This window comes from Tachypleus tridentatus, chromosome 11 (genome assembly GCF_004210375.1).
Source record: "Tachypleus tridentatus isolate NWPU-2018 chromosome 11, ASM421037v1, whole genome shotgun sequence".
NCBI classification, from domain to species: domain Eukaryota; kingdom Metazoa; phylum Arthropoda; class Merostomata; order Xiphosura; family Limulidae; genus Tachypleus; species Tachypleus tridentatus.
The window spans coordinates 47,679,650-47,696,955 of record NC_134835.1 but is presented as its reverse complement, the minus strand read 5'-3'; the positions used below and the strand labels follow the sequence as shown (position 1 = coordinate 47,696,955).

Genomic DNA, 17,306 nt, shown 5'->3' with positions numbered 1-17,306 from the left:
ATTGTTCAAATCCTACCTCTTGTGGGCAGAAGAATTACTGGTAGCCTTTTTCTTCAATTACTTAAAAATTAATAAATAAAATGAAGTTACATTTATCAAAAATTGCTCTGTGAGAATGCTTTATTGGCAAAAAGTCTGTTTTACATTTAGACTCAATTTGGTGTAATAATTGGTGGTGGTAGTAGTACAGCAGAGCTTGTATTGTAATATCACTTCCAAATGGAAGTAAGACTTTTAATATAAATACATGAAGAAATAAAATATTTTGTATCAGTCATTAAATATGGTGACCCAAGCTATACATGTTGTTTCTGTGGATTTAGTAAGTTTTTTTTATATGGTGTTTTACAGTCCATCAAGTAATTTATAGAATTCAGATCCAGTACGATCTGTGTTCTGATATAATTGATCTATTTTGTGTAACAGATGAAACATAGCCTACACAATAAAATAAGAGTTTGAGTGACAGCACAGGAACATTAACAAAAGCCTGTTATAAGGATGTTACTTATTTGTTGTAAATTGTATAAACGTAATTGGCTGAAATAAGAATTGGCATGAAACTATTTTGTAGGAAATACAAACCAGTGAAAATACATTTGTTATATTAATCAAGCTTGAGACACGCAGTAATGAAGAAATATTGCTAATATTGGCTAATAGTAACAACAAGAATTAATTATGATTTTAATGTGATAAAACATGTAAAAACTAGATGTAACTATAATTTAAATATGAAAAAACTGGGAAGGTGAATAAAACATTTAATATATGAGAGAATTAGGGCTGCTTTATCTGCAAAATATCTGATATATTCCAGTCTATGCTTTGTGCTTTTAAGAAATAATAATTTTTTTTACATTGATTGTAACACATTTTTGTGTGTACTTTCTCTACTCTATTGAATCTGAATTCAATTTGTTAAATTTTCTTTAATGATAAACATTCATATTTCTAATTTAATTAAGAAAGGCAGTAGTATTGCTGTTGTTTCTTTGCATTTTTATTATTTTCAGCACTGACTGAAGTGTATCAAATAAAAAATTATGAATAACTCAGAATTTAAATGGAGAGAAAGGACAATTTTTTGACAGTGAAATTTGAGTTTACTACACCCTGTTTTGTTTTTAAATAAAAACAGTTTGTGAAATTAGTATATTGTGTTAAATTTCTAAAAGTCTGTTTTAAGGAAACTAGGAACTGTACTCTTTAGTTCACTTTTTTTTTCTAATAAGTTTAAATAAACTGTTAAAATTTTACTGTTAAGTGAATTTTGATTCAACAGTTAAGACCATAAGTAATAAATTAGTTTTAAGAGAATTTTAGTCTAATACAAAAATCGTAATGAATTATTTGAAATAATGGTTAATATTACAATTTCCCCAGTTCATTTTTCATTGAACTTAAAATTTCAAATAAACTGTAAATAAAATTAATTATAAAGAAACCTTTGTGTGAGCAAGTGAAAGAAAACCAAAAACCTTTTTTTGTTTTCTTTCTGTAGTAACAATCAGTTTACAGTGGAAGCAGACCTTGCTACTTCAGAACGTCTAGAACAACGTGCAGCTCGGTTTCAAACCAGTAAAAAAGGAAAAAGCTCAAGTATTGTTCTCACTGTTAAAAATCCTATGGTAAGAAGTACAAAACTTTTTATAACTTTGTACAGATTTACTTGTTTGCTGTTTACGATAAATTTATTAACCCTTTAAGTATGCAAATGTGTTTTTATGGATATCACCCAGGTTGCAAAAGAATTGGTCTAATGTGTGGTTTTTAAAATTAGTTTTTGTATATGTTGTACAGGACCTTTTAGTGTGTGTGTGTACATGCATGCATACACACAATAGAGTTTATTTACTTACCACTGTGGGGGGTATAGTATATCCTACAGCACTCTTCCAGACATAGACTTACCTTGCACTCAGGACTCTGTGTTATGTATTTTCTCCTTTGTTAACATTTTTGGTATTCCTGCATATGTGGTATATTTGTTGCTCTTTACCGTTGCACCTGTTGGAGCCAGATGTGCTGGGAAATCTCTCTCCATAAAATTTACAGCAAGTAGTTTATCTGGATTTTGGATTGATTGTTGTCTGTGTTGTTGCACACTTAGTATACCATATTTTTTAAGTGGTTAGGTAATTACTTTCCTCCTGAAGTTTTGTAGAGTTAATGCATTATTTCCTGTTTTCACTAGATATAATTTGTAAGAATTTAACATAGCAATGCCAATCATATGAAAAAAAAAGTTTTTCTACCATTTTACACTGTATTTATTTGTGTGTCTATTTTGTAAGTCAAATGCAAGTTGCAAATACATTCTAATACAACAAAGGTTTTCTTACTGGTTTATTAGTTGTATTACTAATGTTTTCACTGTTTTCCATATTTCCTCTGGGAAAAGTAACGAGTGCCTACACATCACGTTTCTTGTGCTATTTGAATACCAATAGATTTCCACATTTCATTTTCTCACTTTCACCATGCATCACTTTTTTATCCCAAACATGGGAAATATTTCCTATACTTTTTACTTTTTAACTGTTCCACAATATCCAGTTTTTCTTTTTATGTAAAGAACATGATAATTTAAGGCTTGTATAAAAGTTATCTGTGTAAAGAAGATGACCCTTGTCTTCATATGGTGCTATAACTTCCCTTACAACAGCCCCATAGAATCCACATGGGTCATTTCTAGGCACTTCAGTTTCTGACCAAGTATGTATTTTTATATCCAATGCAATTCCAGTCTCACAATCACATAAAGTAAATGATTTTATGCCTTCCCCCCCATATACTGTTTGAAGGATGGACTGACTACCTTTGAATAGTAATAAAGACTCATCCATAAGAAGTTTTTGAAAAAGGCGGAAAAACTTGAAAATTTTTGCTTTAAGATTATTACATATATCTATACTTTTCCAGAGCCTATCGTTTTGATCTGGTAGTTCGTTGTCTGCGAAGTATACGAACTGCAGTATGCTGATAATCTTATCATATATTTACCAAAAATTTCAGTAGCTGTCATTGGATCATTTGACCAGTACTTTTTGTGTGATGTTGTTGTACATGTGGCATGTATTTGAAGTTTTGTTTCCTTAATGAAACACTACAGTAACATATCCATTCTGAACTAATAAACACTTAATGCATCTTAATTTTGAAGGCACTTTACATCAACGCATTCATGAAAAGTAAGATGTCAATGTCTGGATAATGGAGGAATAATTAGTATAATCTTGTAGTTTTCGAAGTATTTACGCATTTTTCTTCATTTCAGTGTTTTTATCACAAATATTTATATGTATTTATCAATAAAGAGGATGTCAGAAATTATGACCCATGAACTGTCACTTTATAACTCTGGCCCCCAGCTTGTAAAGGGTTTTCTTACTAGCAAAACTAATATCATGCATATAGTAAAAGAGTCATGTAACTTCATAAATAAACTTATCTGTTAAACTTTAAGCTAATCAGAAACTTCAAACCCTTGCAAAGTTATTACTTACCTTCTGAGTGTCAAAGCATCATAATAGCTCTCTACATTATTTTAATTTCTTCAAATATGCACAAAGTAGTCTTAGATCCTCAGCATTAAAATGATCTACCAGCTTAAAATAAATTCAGAACACAACCACAATATCTTCATTTCTCTCAGGCATACAAAATGACTTTTGAGCCAGTAACAATCTTGTCATAACTGCTTAATGAATTTGTGTAATGTATGTGGAAATAAATTCAGAACACAACCACAATATCTTCATTTCTCTCAGGCATACAAAATGACTTTTAAGCCAGTAACAATCTTGTCATAACTGCTTAATGAATTTGTGTAATGTATGTGGAAAGATGCCTTTCTCTCTTTTAGCTTATATGATAGATAGGTAGTAAGTTTGTATGGAAGAGTAATTATTGTAAAGAACAACATAATTATGACAAAAACTACATTAATTGCATTCATTTCTTGGTAGAAAGTTGTTGAAACTGATATGTCAAATAATTTTAAAGTAAGATTATTTTGTTATGACACCATATATAAATTCAGATTTTTTTCAAATTTTTAATGTTTTATTCTTGTAATATCTAATAATTATTATTCATTAAAATTGAAATGCAAGTATGGATGAATACTCATGGTGATTCAACATTTTTATGGTAGGCATTTAATGAAGAAAGTAATGAGACGGACTGGGAAACTGCCAACGTTGTGGGAATCTGTCGAGACCTTGAGAAACCATATCTCAGGCTGACATCCGTAAGTTTTTCAGATAAAGAAAATCCTCTATGTAATTTTCAAAGTGTATTTCTATCTCCTTGTTGTAAATTTATGGAAGTGTGTTTCATACTGAATATCATATGGTTCTTTAAAATTAGTGTTAATAGTGTGAGTGTAGTCCTAAGTATAGGGGTGTAGGTACTATACTGTAGTATCAAGAAAGATTTTTTCATTAATTTTGCTTACCAACCCAATTTTTAAGCTTTGAAATTCTAAAAGTAATACTTTTAACAAAAAGAAATCAAGAGTTCATTTGTGTTGTATATGTATGTAAAAAGAAAATGTAGCCTTTTCCATGCAGTAATATTCTTTTCATTTTTTAAAACCATTGTAATTTTAACTCTGCATTAAAATCTATTCACCAGTATCATGTTTCTAAAAAAAAAAGGGTGTGTGTTACTCATCAATCATACAGGAAGATAAAAATACGATACTCATTTCTTAAACTTCAGGATGATTGTGTATAGATGGATAGAAGCATTGGTAGATTTTACATTATTTGTCCATTATGATAAGGTAAAAATAATTTGTATAATTTTGTAGGTGTCATGTGTTTCACTTATACATTCAATAGAGATTCTTAAGAATTCCCTTAGTATGACCAAAGATCACTGGATAAAAGAAACAGAAGCATTGATTTATATTTTTGATCCATCATAATTGGTAAAAAATATTATAATTATAAAATTTTGTAGGCACCAGATGCTTCATCTATTCGTCCTGTAGAGGTTCTTAAGAAGTCTCTGACTATGGTGAAGGATCATTGGATAAAAAACCAGGACTATCATTATGCATGCGACCAGTTAAAATCTATTAGACAGGATCTCACGGTAAGTGATTATCTCTGAAAGAATGTGTACCGGCTTTATTGTAAAGTAAATTATAGTTATTATTTCATATAGTCTCTTTAAAATTTAGTAGGGGAAAGCTTTAGGAATATATAGATGTCCAAACATATCCATTCAATTATTGTCTTTTATTTAAATGGTTACTCTGACCTTATTTTACATTTATAAATAACCTTATATTAAAACATTTTCATCACTGCTGTACTGAAATATTATTAAAAATGTAAGATTATACAGCTGTAATTATGTTTTGCTTAAAGTGGTGTAAGAATTGCAATGGAAAAAAAATTCAGTTAAAAGATGCATTATTAAAAAAAAAATTAAGGATTCCCACATTGTTTTATATATTTTAAATATGTTGATTTGTAGGTGATTTTAATTAATTATTCATTATATTAAGCACAAACGTTTTCCATTAAAGATTGTGAAATGTGTTTTGTTAGGTAATTTAAAACAATTTATTGATTTCTGGTGTCAAGAAAATAAATTTTTTAATTTATTTTTTATTTATATTATTTTTCACTATACGTTTACTAAAAGGAGCAAATAGTATTCTGTAATAAAAAAAATAAGATGTTAAGTAGTTTCCAAAATCAAAATGCAGAAAATACATATGTATATGTGTATATCTATATCTGACAGGTGAACACTGGGTCAAATAAAATTAGTTTTTCATGTATTAATTTGCAGGATACTTCTGTAAAAGAGCTACTAATTCTACCATAATTTTCAATGCTTACTTAATCTTACTAAATGCTTACATGTATACATGACATATATTAAATAGGTTGTTAGTTTATTTTATAAGTAATATTTAATACTTAGATTTTATGTTTTTGCAGATATAAAAGTACTGTTGTAATTGTTGATTCATTTGGAAATATACGGTTTAGGATGTGTGCTTGAACAATCTAAACCATTCAAAAAATGACGTTTTCTGGGTTTAAATTTGAAAATATACCATTTCCTTATGTGCTTGAACAATCTAAACCACTCAAAAATGACTTTTTCTGGGTTTAAATGTGATGCAGATGATGAATGAAAGATATTGAGATTATAAGGTTTAAAAGTGAAATGCAATTAACAAGTATAAGCATCTATATGAGGTTATTTGTAGGGTTGAACATTTTTTGCCAAGGTATACAAGATTTAAGTTACACAGCATTTTAATGCAGAACCAGAAAGTCAACATTTAACACTCAGATTCAGTTTATTCTTTATTAACCATTAATTGATCAGACCACTGAATACTGAACACCATACATTACTGAATTTTTCATACCACAATTCATACTTAACTGAAGTAGGATTTAAATAACAATCTGATTTTACTGGCTTTACAAGAATATTTAATTTATCTACAGTATTGTGAATAGTCAGTATTTTCACTTACTATGTAAAGATTTACAAGATTTGATTTCATGGTAAAATTACTTTTTCGATTTAGGTTCAAGGTGTACGGGATACGTTTACAGTGCAAGTTTATGAGACTCATGCAAGGATAGCTCTGGAGAAAGTAAGTTTTCTTTTCCATCCCTGAATACTGGGTTAATGCCAGTCATTTATTCTGTTTCTTAATTGTTGAATCATTTCAGATGCACTAGATCAGCATTTTCCATCTCTGCCTACAACCATTCAGGTGGTTTGTGGAAAGGTTGCATTTAGAAACCTTGTTTCAGTGAAGTCATTCTTAACGTTTATAAATTGCTATTATATCTGTAACTGTTTCTGATATTATGAAATGTAAATGAGGTGTACCCATAGCTAAGTTACCAGTTAACCATAAGAAATTAAAATCTGTACTAAAATGATAACACTGTATCTGAATTTGGGATTGTAGGTATTAACTCGAAAGCTGACTTTTTGAAATAATATGAAACAGTAATATATGCTACATTTCTGCAGAGTGAATCATGTTATTAAGTACATCAACATATTTTTTAATCTGTTATAAGTACTGAAGATTATTGAAAGAAAAGGGTATTTTCAATAATAAGGCATAATTATAACCTCTGACAAAATATTACTATGGAGATATGCCTGATATCCAGTCACATAGCTCTGAGGAGGGTGGGTACAGTAATAACTGAATCTTTTAAAAAGCAGTATTTAGCCATTTCATTTTTTGTACCTTTCTAATCTTTCCAACTGTACTTTCTTGTTTGTGATTCAGAATTAAAGCTTGAATGTTCCAAACAGTCCTTGTTTTTAAGGTGATCTGATTTTATGGGATCAGAAATCTCAAACTTTTAATAAGGTAACCTGTTAAGAATGTGTATTTAAATAACTGATAAAATTGTCATACAAGGATATTGATCTTGCATTTGGGTGGAGGATACTTGTATTGCCTGAAAAACTCAAGCGTATGAAACCTGGTTTGTTTTACTTCATTGAGAGGGAGGGGCTGAATGAAATAGTTTGAAACTTAAGGGTTACTTTGTACAAATTTTGTAGCTTAAAATATTTTTATGAATTCACATGAGTATGTTTCATTTCGATATATTTTTCAAAGATATAATTAAAATTGCTTACATTGTGGACGTAAATTAGGTATTTTTGTCTTCCTACATTATTTTAAAAATTGTTTAGGGATGGCTTAATAGGTCTTTAAATTTTTAATAGATTCTGAATCTTGACAAGTGATTTAAATATCATTTGTAGTTTAACCTGTGGATAAAAAGTTTTAATTATTCTTAAAATACATGATTTCAATATGAAATTTTGTTTATCTAAAAAGGTTATTTCTTTTAACTTGTTTAATTTAATGATGCAGTTTTATTCTCGAGTCATATTGTACCGTTGTGGGCAAGAAAGAGTTAAAAATGAAGTGCTGTAGAGAAATGTCAATCAGTTAATGGACAATACTATTTTTTGTTTTGTTTTCTTGTATTTAAGGGTGACCATGAAGAATTTAACCAGTGTCAGACACAACTGAAGGCTTTGTACTTAGAGACTGGAGTGGGAAATAGACTTGAATTTACTGGATACAGAATTTTGTATTACATTTTTTCCAAAAATACTTTAGGTAAGTATGTTAAATTAACTTAATATTACAAGGAAAAATTTAAGTAATATTTTCAAATGTACTTAAAAGGTGAGATAAGAAAACTAAAATTTAATAAAGAACAGCTTTCACTTTTGTTCAACTTGATATTTGAATTCTCTTATATCTTAAGTAAGGTATTTTTTTATTATCTTATTCTGTCGAATTTTAGTTTTTGAATTATATTGAGTCTAATACTTATTAAAATAAACTGTTTTACTATGTTGAATTGAAAACAGTAGAAATTTTTTTTAACTTTTTGCTCATGAATCTTAAAGCTAAGTAATTCAGTTTTTCTATCTTTATAAAAATTGTTTTTCATTCAATTTTACTTTAAAAGAATGAATTATGAAAGGTATAAAATCACTAATATTTCTATGTAGTTTACATATAAATTAATAAAATATCAGTTTGCAAAATGCATACTTCTGATGTTGAAGTTTATTTTTAACACTAAAGATTTTCCAGAGGGAAAAAAAAAGCATTTCCTTTTGTAGATAAAAAATAAATCAAGATTTTTTTTTTATATTATAAATGTTCTAATTTCTCAGCTTCTTTGTACCATAAAAACAAATTTTGTTATTTTCTAGTTATTTTGTGACCTGTGATGCTATTCATAGGTGTATAAATAAGTATGACTTTGTGTGTTTTTGAGTGTACAAATAAGAATGACTTATTTACTTTTTAGCTGCTAACTTTAAGTGTGGATCTTCTACTGGAAGTGGTTTATAAAAGAAGAAAATATACAAACATCAATTTTTCATGCTGCTTTACATCATTCTGTTATTTTAATACTCTGTTCATAATAATTCCCTCTTCTAATGTATCACTACGTTAGTGTGTTTAAACATTAGAACATCTCTTCAAAATAATCAGTGAAGACTGCTCTCTGTATGTGAACTTTTTTTTAATTCATGCTACAAGCCTTCCTCATACCCCTATTTGAATCAAAGGTTTCAAAATGTCCCTCGTGCAAATCAACACATGTGGTCTCTTCACCAGTCAGAGAGCACCACCATCATGTGAAGTGTGACTCCCTCTGTGTGCTACAACCGAACCATCATTTCTTGTTTGGTAGTGCTTGAGTTCAGATGTCTTTGCTTTGTCCCAGTTCTGCTGTGGAGTGGTTTATCTTAGTTTAACTTTCATTTATTTTCAATAAATTTTCAATTTCATTTTGTAAGCATTTATTTACCCTTGTTTTGTCTCTTAATCTTTCTCTTGTTTGTTTGCTGTCAGACATAATTCCAAAGTTAATGTTACAACTTTGGGTCCATCTTATTCAGCTGATGCCATGCTTGTGGCTACAAATGTGGGTGATCTTTTAGGGAATTTATCAGCATTTATGTGTGGATTGATTGAAAATTATATGAAACAACATTTGTCTCCTCCTGTTGCCCTTCTTCCTTCTGAGGTTTTCAATCCTGGCCATGTTAATGAAGAGTTTGATTTTTTATCCTCCCTGAAATTTGCTGTATCTTTCCACACTCTACCTGAGGATTCTGTTCAGATCTCTTTGGCTTTATCTGATTTTATATCTCCCAGAACATTATGTTTTGCTGTTGTTTCTATTTCTTGTGAATCAAGTCCTTCCCTTTTCCCAGCTTTATTTAGTTTTTCCCCTATTTCCTGATATTTGGGTTTGTGCTGAACATTTCCCACTCCCAGTTGGGTGTTGGCATTAGTATGTTTCATACCCCCCCAAATTTATCATAAGGCAGACTGTTCTTATCTAGACTAATAATTGTTGGGGAAGGCTTGTGACATTAGTTATAAAAAACATTTTCATACAGAGAGCAGCATAAAACAGGAAAAGCTAAGCTTGTGGACAGTAGGAAGTACTTATTGGAAATACATTTTCTATTTAGGGAAATTATAACCCTTAAGAAATGTTTGTGTATATCTGCTTTGTGCCCTAAACCACCTTATGTCAAAGTTCAGTCTTTACTCCAGACTGTCGGTAGAGTCTTTTACACCTGTCTGTTAATCACAAACTATTACATAAAAACTTATATTTCTACTAACAACAAATATGTACATATTATCAGTACACTAAAACAGACCTGTTCAGTAATGAGATTGAATTATACTATTCATATTAACACTGTGACCAGATCTCTTAAATAATTGAACTCTGTACACTTTTTATAGGTTTACTGTTTACCTAGCATATACTCAAACACATGTATCACATGTTCATGCTAGACTATACCACTATTCTACTAAACTCATAATACCTTTATTTCTTCTTAGGCATATTATGAATAATAAGTACAACATTAACATATTTTGTTCCAATGAAAGGTAAAATATTAGACTTTTGAAGTTTTAATATACCCCTATATTTTCTTGAGAATTGTTTAAAGAAATTAAACCTATTACTTGATGGTATTTTTGTTTTTTCTTTTTTAGAATTGAGGTCAGTTCTATCTTGTTTATCAGCAACGGAAAAAGAAAACGAGGTTATATCTCATGCTTTAAAATTAATGTTTGCCTGGAAGATTGGAAATTACCATAGGTTTTTCAAACTCTATCAGAATGCTCCAAAAATGTCAGGTTATGTTATAGATTGGTTTGCAGAGAGAGAAAGGAAGCATGCCATTAAAGCTATGATCAAGTCGTATGTACCATTGTATTTCTTTCCTTTGTTTACTTTTTTGTTTCTTATAATATGTTGGAAAAGTTTAGTTTCATTTAAACATAAATAATATACATATAATGTTTGTATTTAAGTTCATTGTAAAAGAAAAAAAAACAAGATTTTGATAATACTCTTTACTTTTAAGAATTTCTGTATAATTACATTTGTTTCCAGATGAGACTGATTTTAAACCCTTATTAATTCCTACAAGTAAAATATTTTCAAGGATATTTATTATATCATGTTATATTAATGTTACTTTTTGTCTGAGAAAAGAAGAGGTAAGTATACTCTGTTTTATGTTTGTGGAGGGTCAGATTGGTGCATACACATTAAGTTTTTTATATATATATATATACATATAAAGCAATTCTGTTAAAATTAATTTAAAAACACATGCATGGTTTTGCCATCTTAAGTTGGCATAGTAGTAATGTGAATTTCAGCTAAATAATTTAACTGATCACAGCATAAATCAAGAAAGTAGTCAAGCAAACATGTTTAGCTTGATTCATTTGTTAGAACTAATATTAATTCCATGGAAATGCTATTATATAGGGAGGTGTAATGCACAATTACCAACTCCTACATATATGACTGAAGACAGTTGCTTGGTTGAAAAATACATTTTTTTATGATAGGTTATTGTATTTGTGCTTTGTATTATAATAAATACCACTTGTTTCTGTACATAATTCTGACAATCCACAAGTGAAAGCAAAGAAACACTAATCAGACAATACAATAGAATTAATAACACCATATGCTATATAATAATTTTTAACACTGATTGTTTCTTAATTTGTATTTCATTTATTTTAGTTAACTTTGCTGGCATTCATCAGAGCTTGCAAATCAAAAAGCTAGTTACAACAAATGTCAAAGTATTTGATGTATTACTTGTATATATTTAGAAGAGATAAGCAACACACCATGTGAACAGTTGTTTGTTCATTCACTGGTTTTCTATGTACTTTTTAATCATTCAACAAATAATAAATATCTAGATTCTTCGGAGAGGTTCTTCCTAGGTATAATTTGCTTTTCAGTAGTATGTGGCAAGAACTATGTAGTAGCAATGTTTGCTGTTCATACTTGAAACATCATGAAGCATAACTGTTGCTTAAAAAAACTTTTTTCAGGTGTCAATTGTTTGGATCCATTCATCCAAGTATTTAGTTTCTGACATAAGTTTGAAATATTAGGTAGTAGTTAAATTATATATGTATGGATGTATATATATATAGTACAAAATTTATCATATATATATATATATATACAACAAAGATTTTTTTTTTTTAAATTTAAACAGTGATTTGCTAAAAATTGATATAAATCCATCTGTATGGAAGGTACAACATCATATTATTGCTATTTGGTCCAAAACTATTGCAGTTTCATTTTATTGGCTATGAGCACATACTGTTCTCAGAAAAGACTGTTAAACTAATGACTTCATTTAGACTATACTGAAGTAAACACAAATCAAAGTTTGTAGTTGTTATGTATGTGTAGGGTTAAAAAGTGAACAATTCTAAAAAAACTAGGTATAAACCAGACTAAAAGTCTTTAGGCACAACTTGCCTGATAATGAACAGTAGAAGTACATCAAACAGTTCTGAAAAATAACACTGCAAGAAGCTTATTCCTGAGTAGAAAGTTTGGGGAGCCCTGAAACTGTTGTTGTTGTTTGTTTGTTTTTCTTCTTCTTCTTCTCCATATAAGCTCACCTACTAGAAATGTTTTTTTTCCTAGAGAAAAGAGACTTATGAACTTTGAAACTTTACCATCAGGAGTTAACTACCATCAACTAGGCAGGTGCACGGTGATCATAAATTTGTTCCTTATAAACTCATCAGTGTTTTTAAAATTTCTCTGTTCTTTCTTTCTTATTTAATTCCACCAAACACATGGCTCTAGTTGTAATAAGATGGGATAATACAGTTTTTATATTTATAAAGAGGAATAGTGTCTTGTTGTGATTAGGTTTAACAACTTTCATCCCTATGTATACATCACAATATTTTGTGTGTAAGACAGACTTAAGGAAAATACTAGGTAAAAGAATCTGCCTATGATAAAAACATTTTTAAAACCTTTACTTTATACATTGTGTTGAACTAAGTCTACCCAACCAGGATCAGATGTCTCTGTTGTTTTTTGTTTAGATAAGAGATTGCTGGTCTGAGTATGGAAAACTGATGTCATTTAGAGTTGCATTTAAACAAGATTATCAGTGATAAAAAAAGCATCTCAAAATATGTTGAACAGTTGCCTTGAAACACTCAGTAATATCATTACACAAATTACATAATAAGAGGACATAGTCTAAATGCTATACAGTAAATGAAAGTGAAATTTTTAGTATTTTTGATTGCTGTTTTGAAATAAAATGTTTCTTTATTTCAAGTGATAATCAACTGACTTTTTCATTATGTATGTAAATATGTATATTGAATATAATGTAAGGTTATATTATGATATTTTGCATTACATGTCAGTTATACCTTCTGAATCTTTCTTCAGTGAAGTTATGAGCCTAAAACTTGTATATTATAATTTTTTTTCTTAACTTAGATGCATGTGTGTATGCAAAACATTGTATAGCACATACAAAAGGGATCCTACTTACATGTGATATATAAATTTTTGTCACTAGAAATATAATCTAGGACAGATTATGAAAATAGCAGATAATTATATTTTGACCTAAATTATGAAACCTTTTTCTATTGTATCTGGTTTTAGACAGCTTTTTAAGGACAATTTGTTTTTGTACTAAGAAATTGTTTTGTCAGTAGAATTGTTTGTATATGTTTTATTTACAGTTTACGATGAATACATTGTGTAGCTGTTCATGGAAGTCAGCTACTTAGGTATTCTTAAAAGTTACGATGTATCACGTTTGCATGTATAAATATGGGTTTATAGTGTGAAATAATTTTTATCTACTTGTTAAATTCTTTCTTAGCTTTTATTCCATGCTTAATTTTAAAGTTATTTATGTTTTAAACAAATTTTCATCTTTTTTACTGAATGTTAAGTTCAGATCAAAGCAAACTATTTGGTTTGACCAATACTAAAAATTAACCCAGTAATGACTACAGCTAATTAAATATACTTTTCTTACATTCTTGCCTGTAAAGATTAGAATGCAGTTTTTCCATTAGCTTAGCACCCTGTTGTTAATTGTATGATAAAGTTGAAAAACTGATGTTTATTCAAGTACATTTCTTTCTATTTTGTGGTTTTTGTTATGTTTGAATTATCAGCTAAGGTATGGTAAATTTGATTCTGATAATATACAGTTTACTAATTCATCAACTTTCATTTGTGCATAAAGCTTTAAAGCAAAAGTTTTTAAATGTGTGGGACTTATTTAACAGTTATGTTTTTTAAATAAAATGCTGAAATTTTGTGATTATTTCTCCCACCTATTTTGATCAATAATTTTATGCTGTAATAATTTTAAAAAGATAAGTATTCTTTGAGAAAACTATTAGGAATTTGTTAATATTTTCATTATATTAACTTGTGATTTTGTTTTGTCCTAAAAATTATCTTGGATATTTAGTTTTGCCCAAAATATATTCCAAGAAATACATTTTTTTAAATTACAAAATATGTAGTTTAACCAACCTTCACTCTATGTTTAGTGTTTTTGTAGAAATAGGAAGAGTTGTGAATAATTTTTTGTACTTGATTAAAGTTGTTTTTTTTCCTACTGTAATATTTTTTCCAGTTCTATGCATCAATTCATGTGAGTATGTACTTCCTTTAATATTTAGATTTGATTTATTGTTTTACTTATTTGGTTTGAAGAAAGGTAAGTGGGTTTTACTCACTTTATATGGTTTACATAAAAAGTGTATAACTGCTTGTTAATATAATTTCCTCATTTTCTGTAGATATCGTCCTGTCTTACCTGTAGCATATGTTCAGAGTGAGGTAGCCTTCGACAGTCGTGATGATTGCCTCCAGTTCCTGAGGCAGTTTAATGTGGCCTTTGCTGATGAGGCCTGTACTAAGATCGACTGCAAGGAGTCAGTAACTTCAGTTATGTCATCAACATCTTAGATTAATGAATGAGTGACATCTGTGTATGACAGAGCTAATATTGAGAAGGCAAGGAAGAGATGAATGTGAATTTCATATTTTATCTTTCCATTCACAGAGTAACAAGGAAGATAACCTTTACTTCCCTTCTTATATTATGTTGCATATAGTCATAGACTGTTACTTGAGGAGCTGTTGGTGTTGAACCCAGTTTATTGGTGCCATCTGTTTCTTCTTACTTTTACCACAAGAAAAAGTTATTTTTTTATGATTATGCTAATGACTTCATAAGAAGGAACAGACAAATTGGACAAACTTAAAGACTATAAGTATGATAAAATATAAATCTAGTTTGAGAACTGTTATATCTACATTGCTTTCATATGTACAGCCAACAAAAAAAAATCTTTATTGCATTTCTATGGAAATAGATTAAAGACATTTTTAGTGGGAGCTGCAGATGAAAAGTGTTTCTGTGTTCTTTTCCTTTTACAGACGAAGACTCCATGTTCTCATCAGTTTTCTCATGCAATTGCTATTATTTGATCCAAGAATTATTTTGATTACAATTAAACTCAGGTAATTGAGTGCAAGAAAGTTTTGACAAACCTGTTTTGGATTTTAATCTGCATACCATGGGAATGAGTTCATCATCTTGAGCTTTTGGTAATATTTAACAAAAATCATCAAGTTCATTTTTGGAGTTAAAGTAGAGTGGAATTACAAGCTATATAATTTGCTATTCTGACAAGAAAGGGCTTTCTGCAACCACATTCTTCTGTCTTAAGGTCATCAAATGTTCAAGTGTGAACCAAGTCCAAACTTGATGGTGAGGGATCATGGAACACAAGCTCATCTAGGTTTTGCAACATCATCAGGTGCCACAGAATTAGATGTCACCCATGTTATCGTTCAGGTGTGTAAATAAGCTTCGTACATATCTATTTATATTTTGATGCAGTAAATATAGTCATCCTTTATAGTGTTCGGGTTTGAGATTGTTTCCATCATATGCCATCTGTTTTTGGATTTAGTGCCAGAAAAGATTTCAACAAGTTCTTGGAATTAAAGTTGCTCAGTTTAACAGCCTCAAAGAAATATCCAAACCTCCTCTTAAGTTATCTTGAAATATTGTGGATGTGTAGGGTTATCTATGCTAGTGTAAAAATTCCACAGTCATATTCTCCATTGGCAAAGATTGGAGAGATTTCACATTTAAAACTGATAAAAAAAAAAAAGTCTTAATATAATTAAACCGTAAGTTAATCCACATTCAAAATCTTCCTTGAATTCGTACTTCATATTTGCTCTGTCATAACTGATGTACTTACATGTCCGTGGGATGTATTGAAAAGGCAGTAATTCAGCGCAGCGATTTATCCTCATCTCTTTTCTGTTTTCCACAGTCATTACCTCTAACCGTGGTTCAGTAGCTGTAGCTACGGTGGAGAAATTGCTATGCCCTTTTGTCTTCTTTGTGAAATATGTGTTGAAAAAGAATTGTATATTTATCTTTAGATTTCCTAGCCTTTCATATCACACAGCAGATTCAAGTTTTGGTATAGCAGGTGAGCAGTTCCTTCATCAGAGGTTCCTTTTCTTGTTGATAGGATCCTTTCAGCTGTTATTTAACCAGTTGCAGCATTAGTTTATATCCAGAGCTGATAATATCAGTAATTGAAGTTTTACTGCAAATATATATATTTATATATATATATATATATATATGTTTATTGTATGTAACATTGTAAAACACAAAATTAAAAAAAAAGTTAATAATTCATAGTGTGATTTTAAAGAAAAACTGGTGGATTTATGTAGTTAACAATGTTTATATATGACCTCCATCATGTATAATAAACATTTTTTTATTTTCTTTGAAGAGTTGAATATTATTTTTGGAAACTGGCATAAAACCTTTTTTTTTTTAATTTAGAGCAAATTCTAGTCTAGTTGCACTTTTATCAAATGCTTTGAAAGTTTTGAAATCCAGTGAAGCACATATAATAAATTACAATATTGTCAAGCATTATACAAAATAATATGTTAAAAGAAAAAAAAAATGAAACGTGAGTGTAAACACACTTAGAATGGTTTTTAGAAACAGGGTACTGCACTCTAAAAGTTACCATAGATGTTGACATTTCAGTATGTTAAATCAGGACAAATGAAAATAAATTAGGCTTTTAAAATGGTAAATCTAGAAAACTTAGGGTTAGGTAAAGAACATTGGAAACTTAGGAAATAACAAATTGGTTTGAATAAAACTTGTTTATAAAGTACATATAACTTTGTAAGGTGCTGTCATACCATTTTTTATATATTTAAAAAAAATTGTATTTTAAGGATTCAGGAATATTTGATAATGTTAAAATTTTGATTATATGCGTTTAGTTTTAAGTAGTAGGTGTCTGTGTCTTGTAGGTGACTGATATGTCATTT

The 17,306-nt window shown here is 29.2% G+C and overlaps 1 protein-coding gene across 2 annotated transcripts in view; it reads left to right on the top strand.

The window, feature by feature from the left end:
- The window catches only part of LOC143232103 (leukocyte receptor cluster member 8), a 55,238-nt gene extending 38,498 nt beyond the window's left edge, over positions 1-16,740 (top strand). For both annotated transcript variants that reach the window (XM_076467177.1, XM_076467176.1), the window contains 7 exons: positions 1,505-1,631; positions 4,160-4,255; positions 4,972-5,106; positions 6,572-6,640; positions 8,020-8,149; positions 10,580-10,787; positions 14,717-16,740. In XM_076467177.1, the coding sequence (XP_076323292.1) occupies positions 1,505-1,631; positions 4,160-4,255; positions 4,972-5,106; positions 6,572-6,640; positions 8,020-8,149; positions 10,580-10,787; positions 14,717-14,885 (934 nt within the window). In that variant the 3' untranslated portion in view covers positions 14,886-16,740. The remainder of the gene's footprint in view (positions 1-1,504; positions 1,632-4,159; positions 4,256-4,971; positions 5,107-6,571; positions 6,641-8,019; positions 8,150-10,579; positions 10,788-14,716) is intronic.
- Positions 16,741-17,306: the final 566 nt, after the last annotated feature.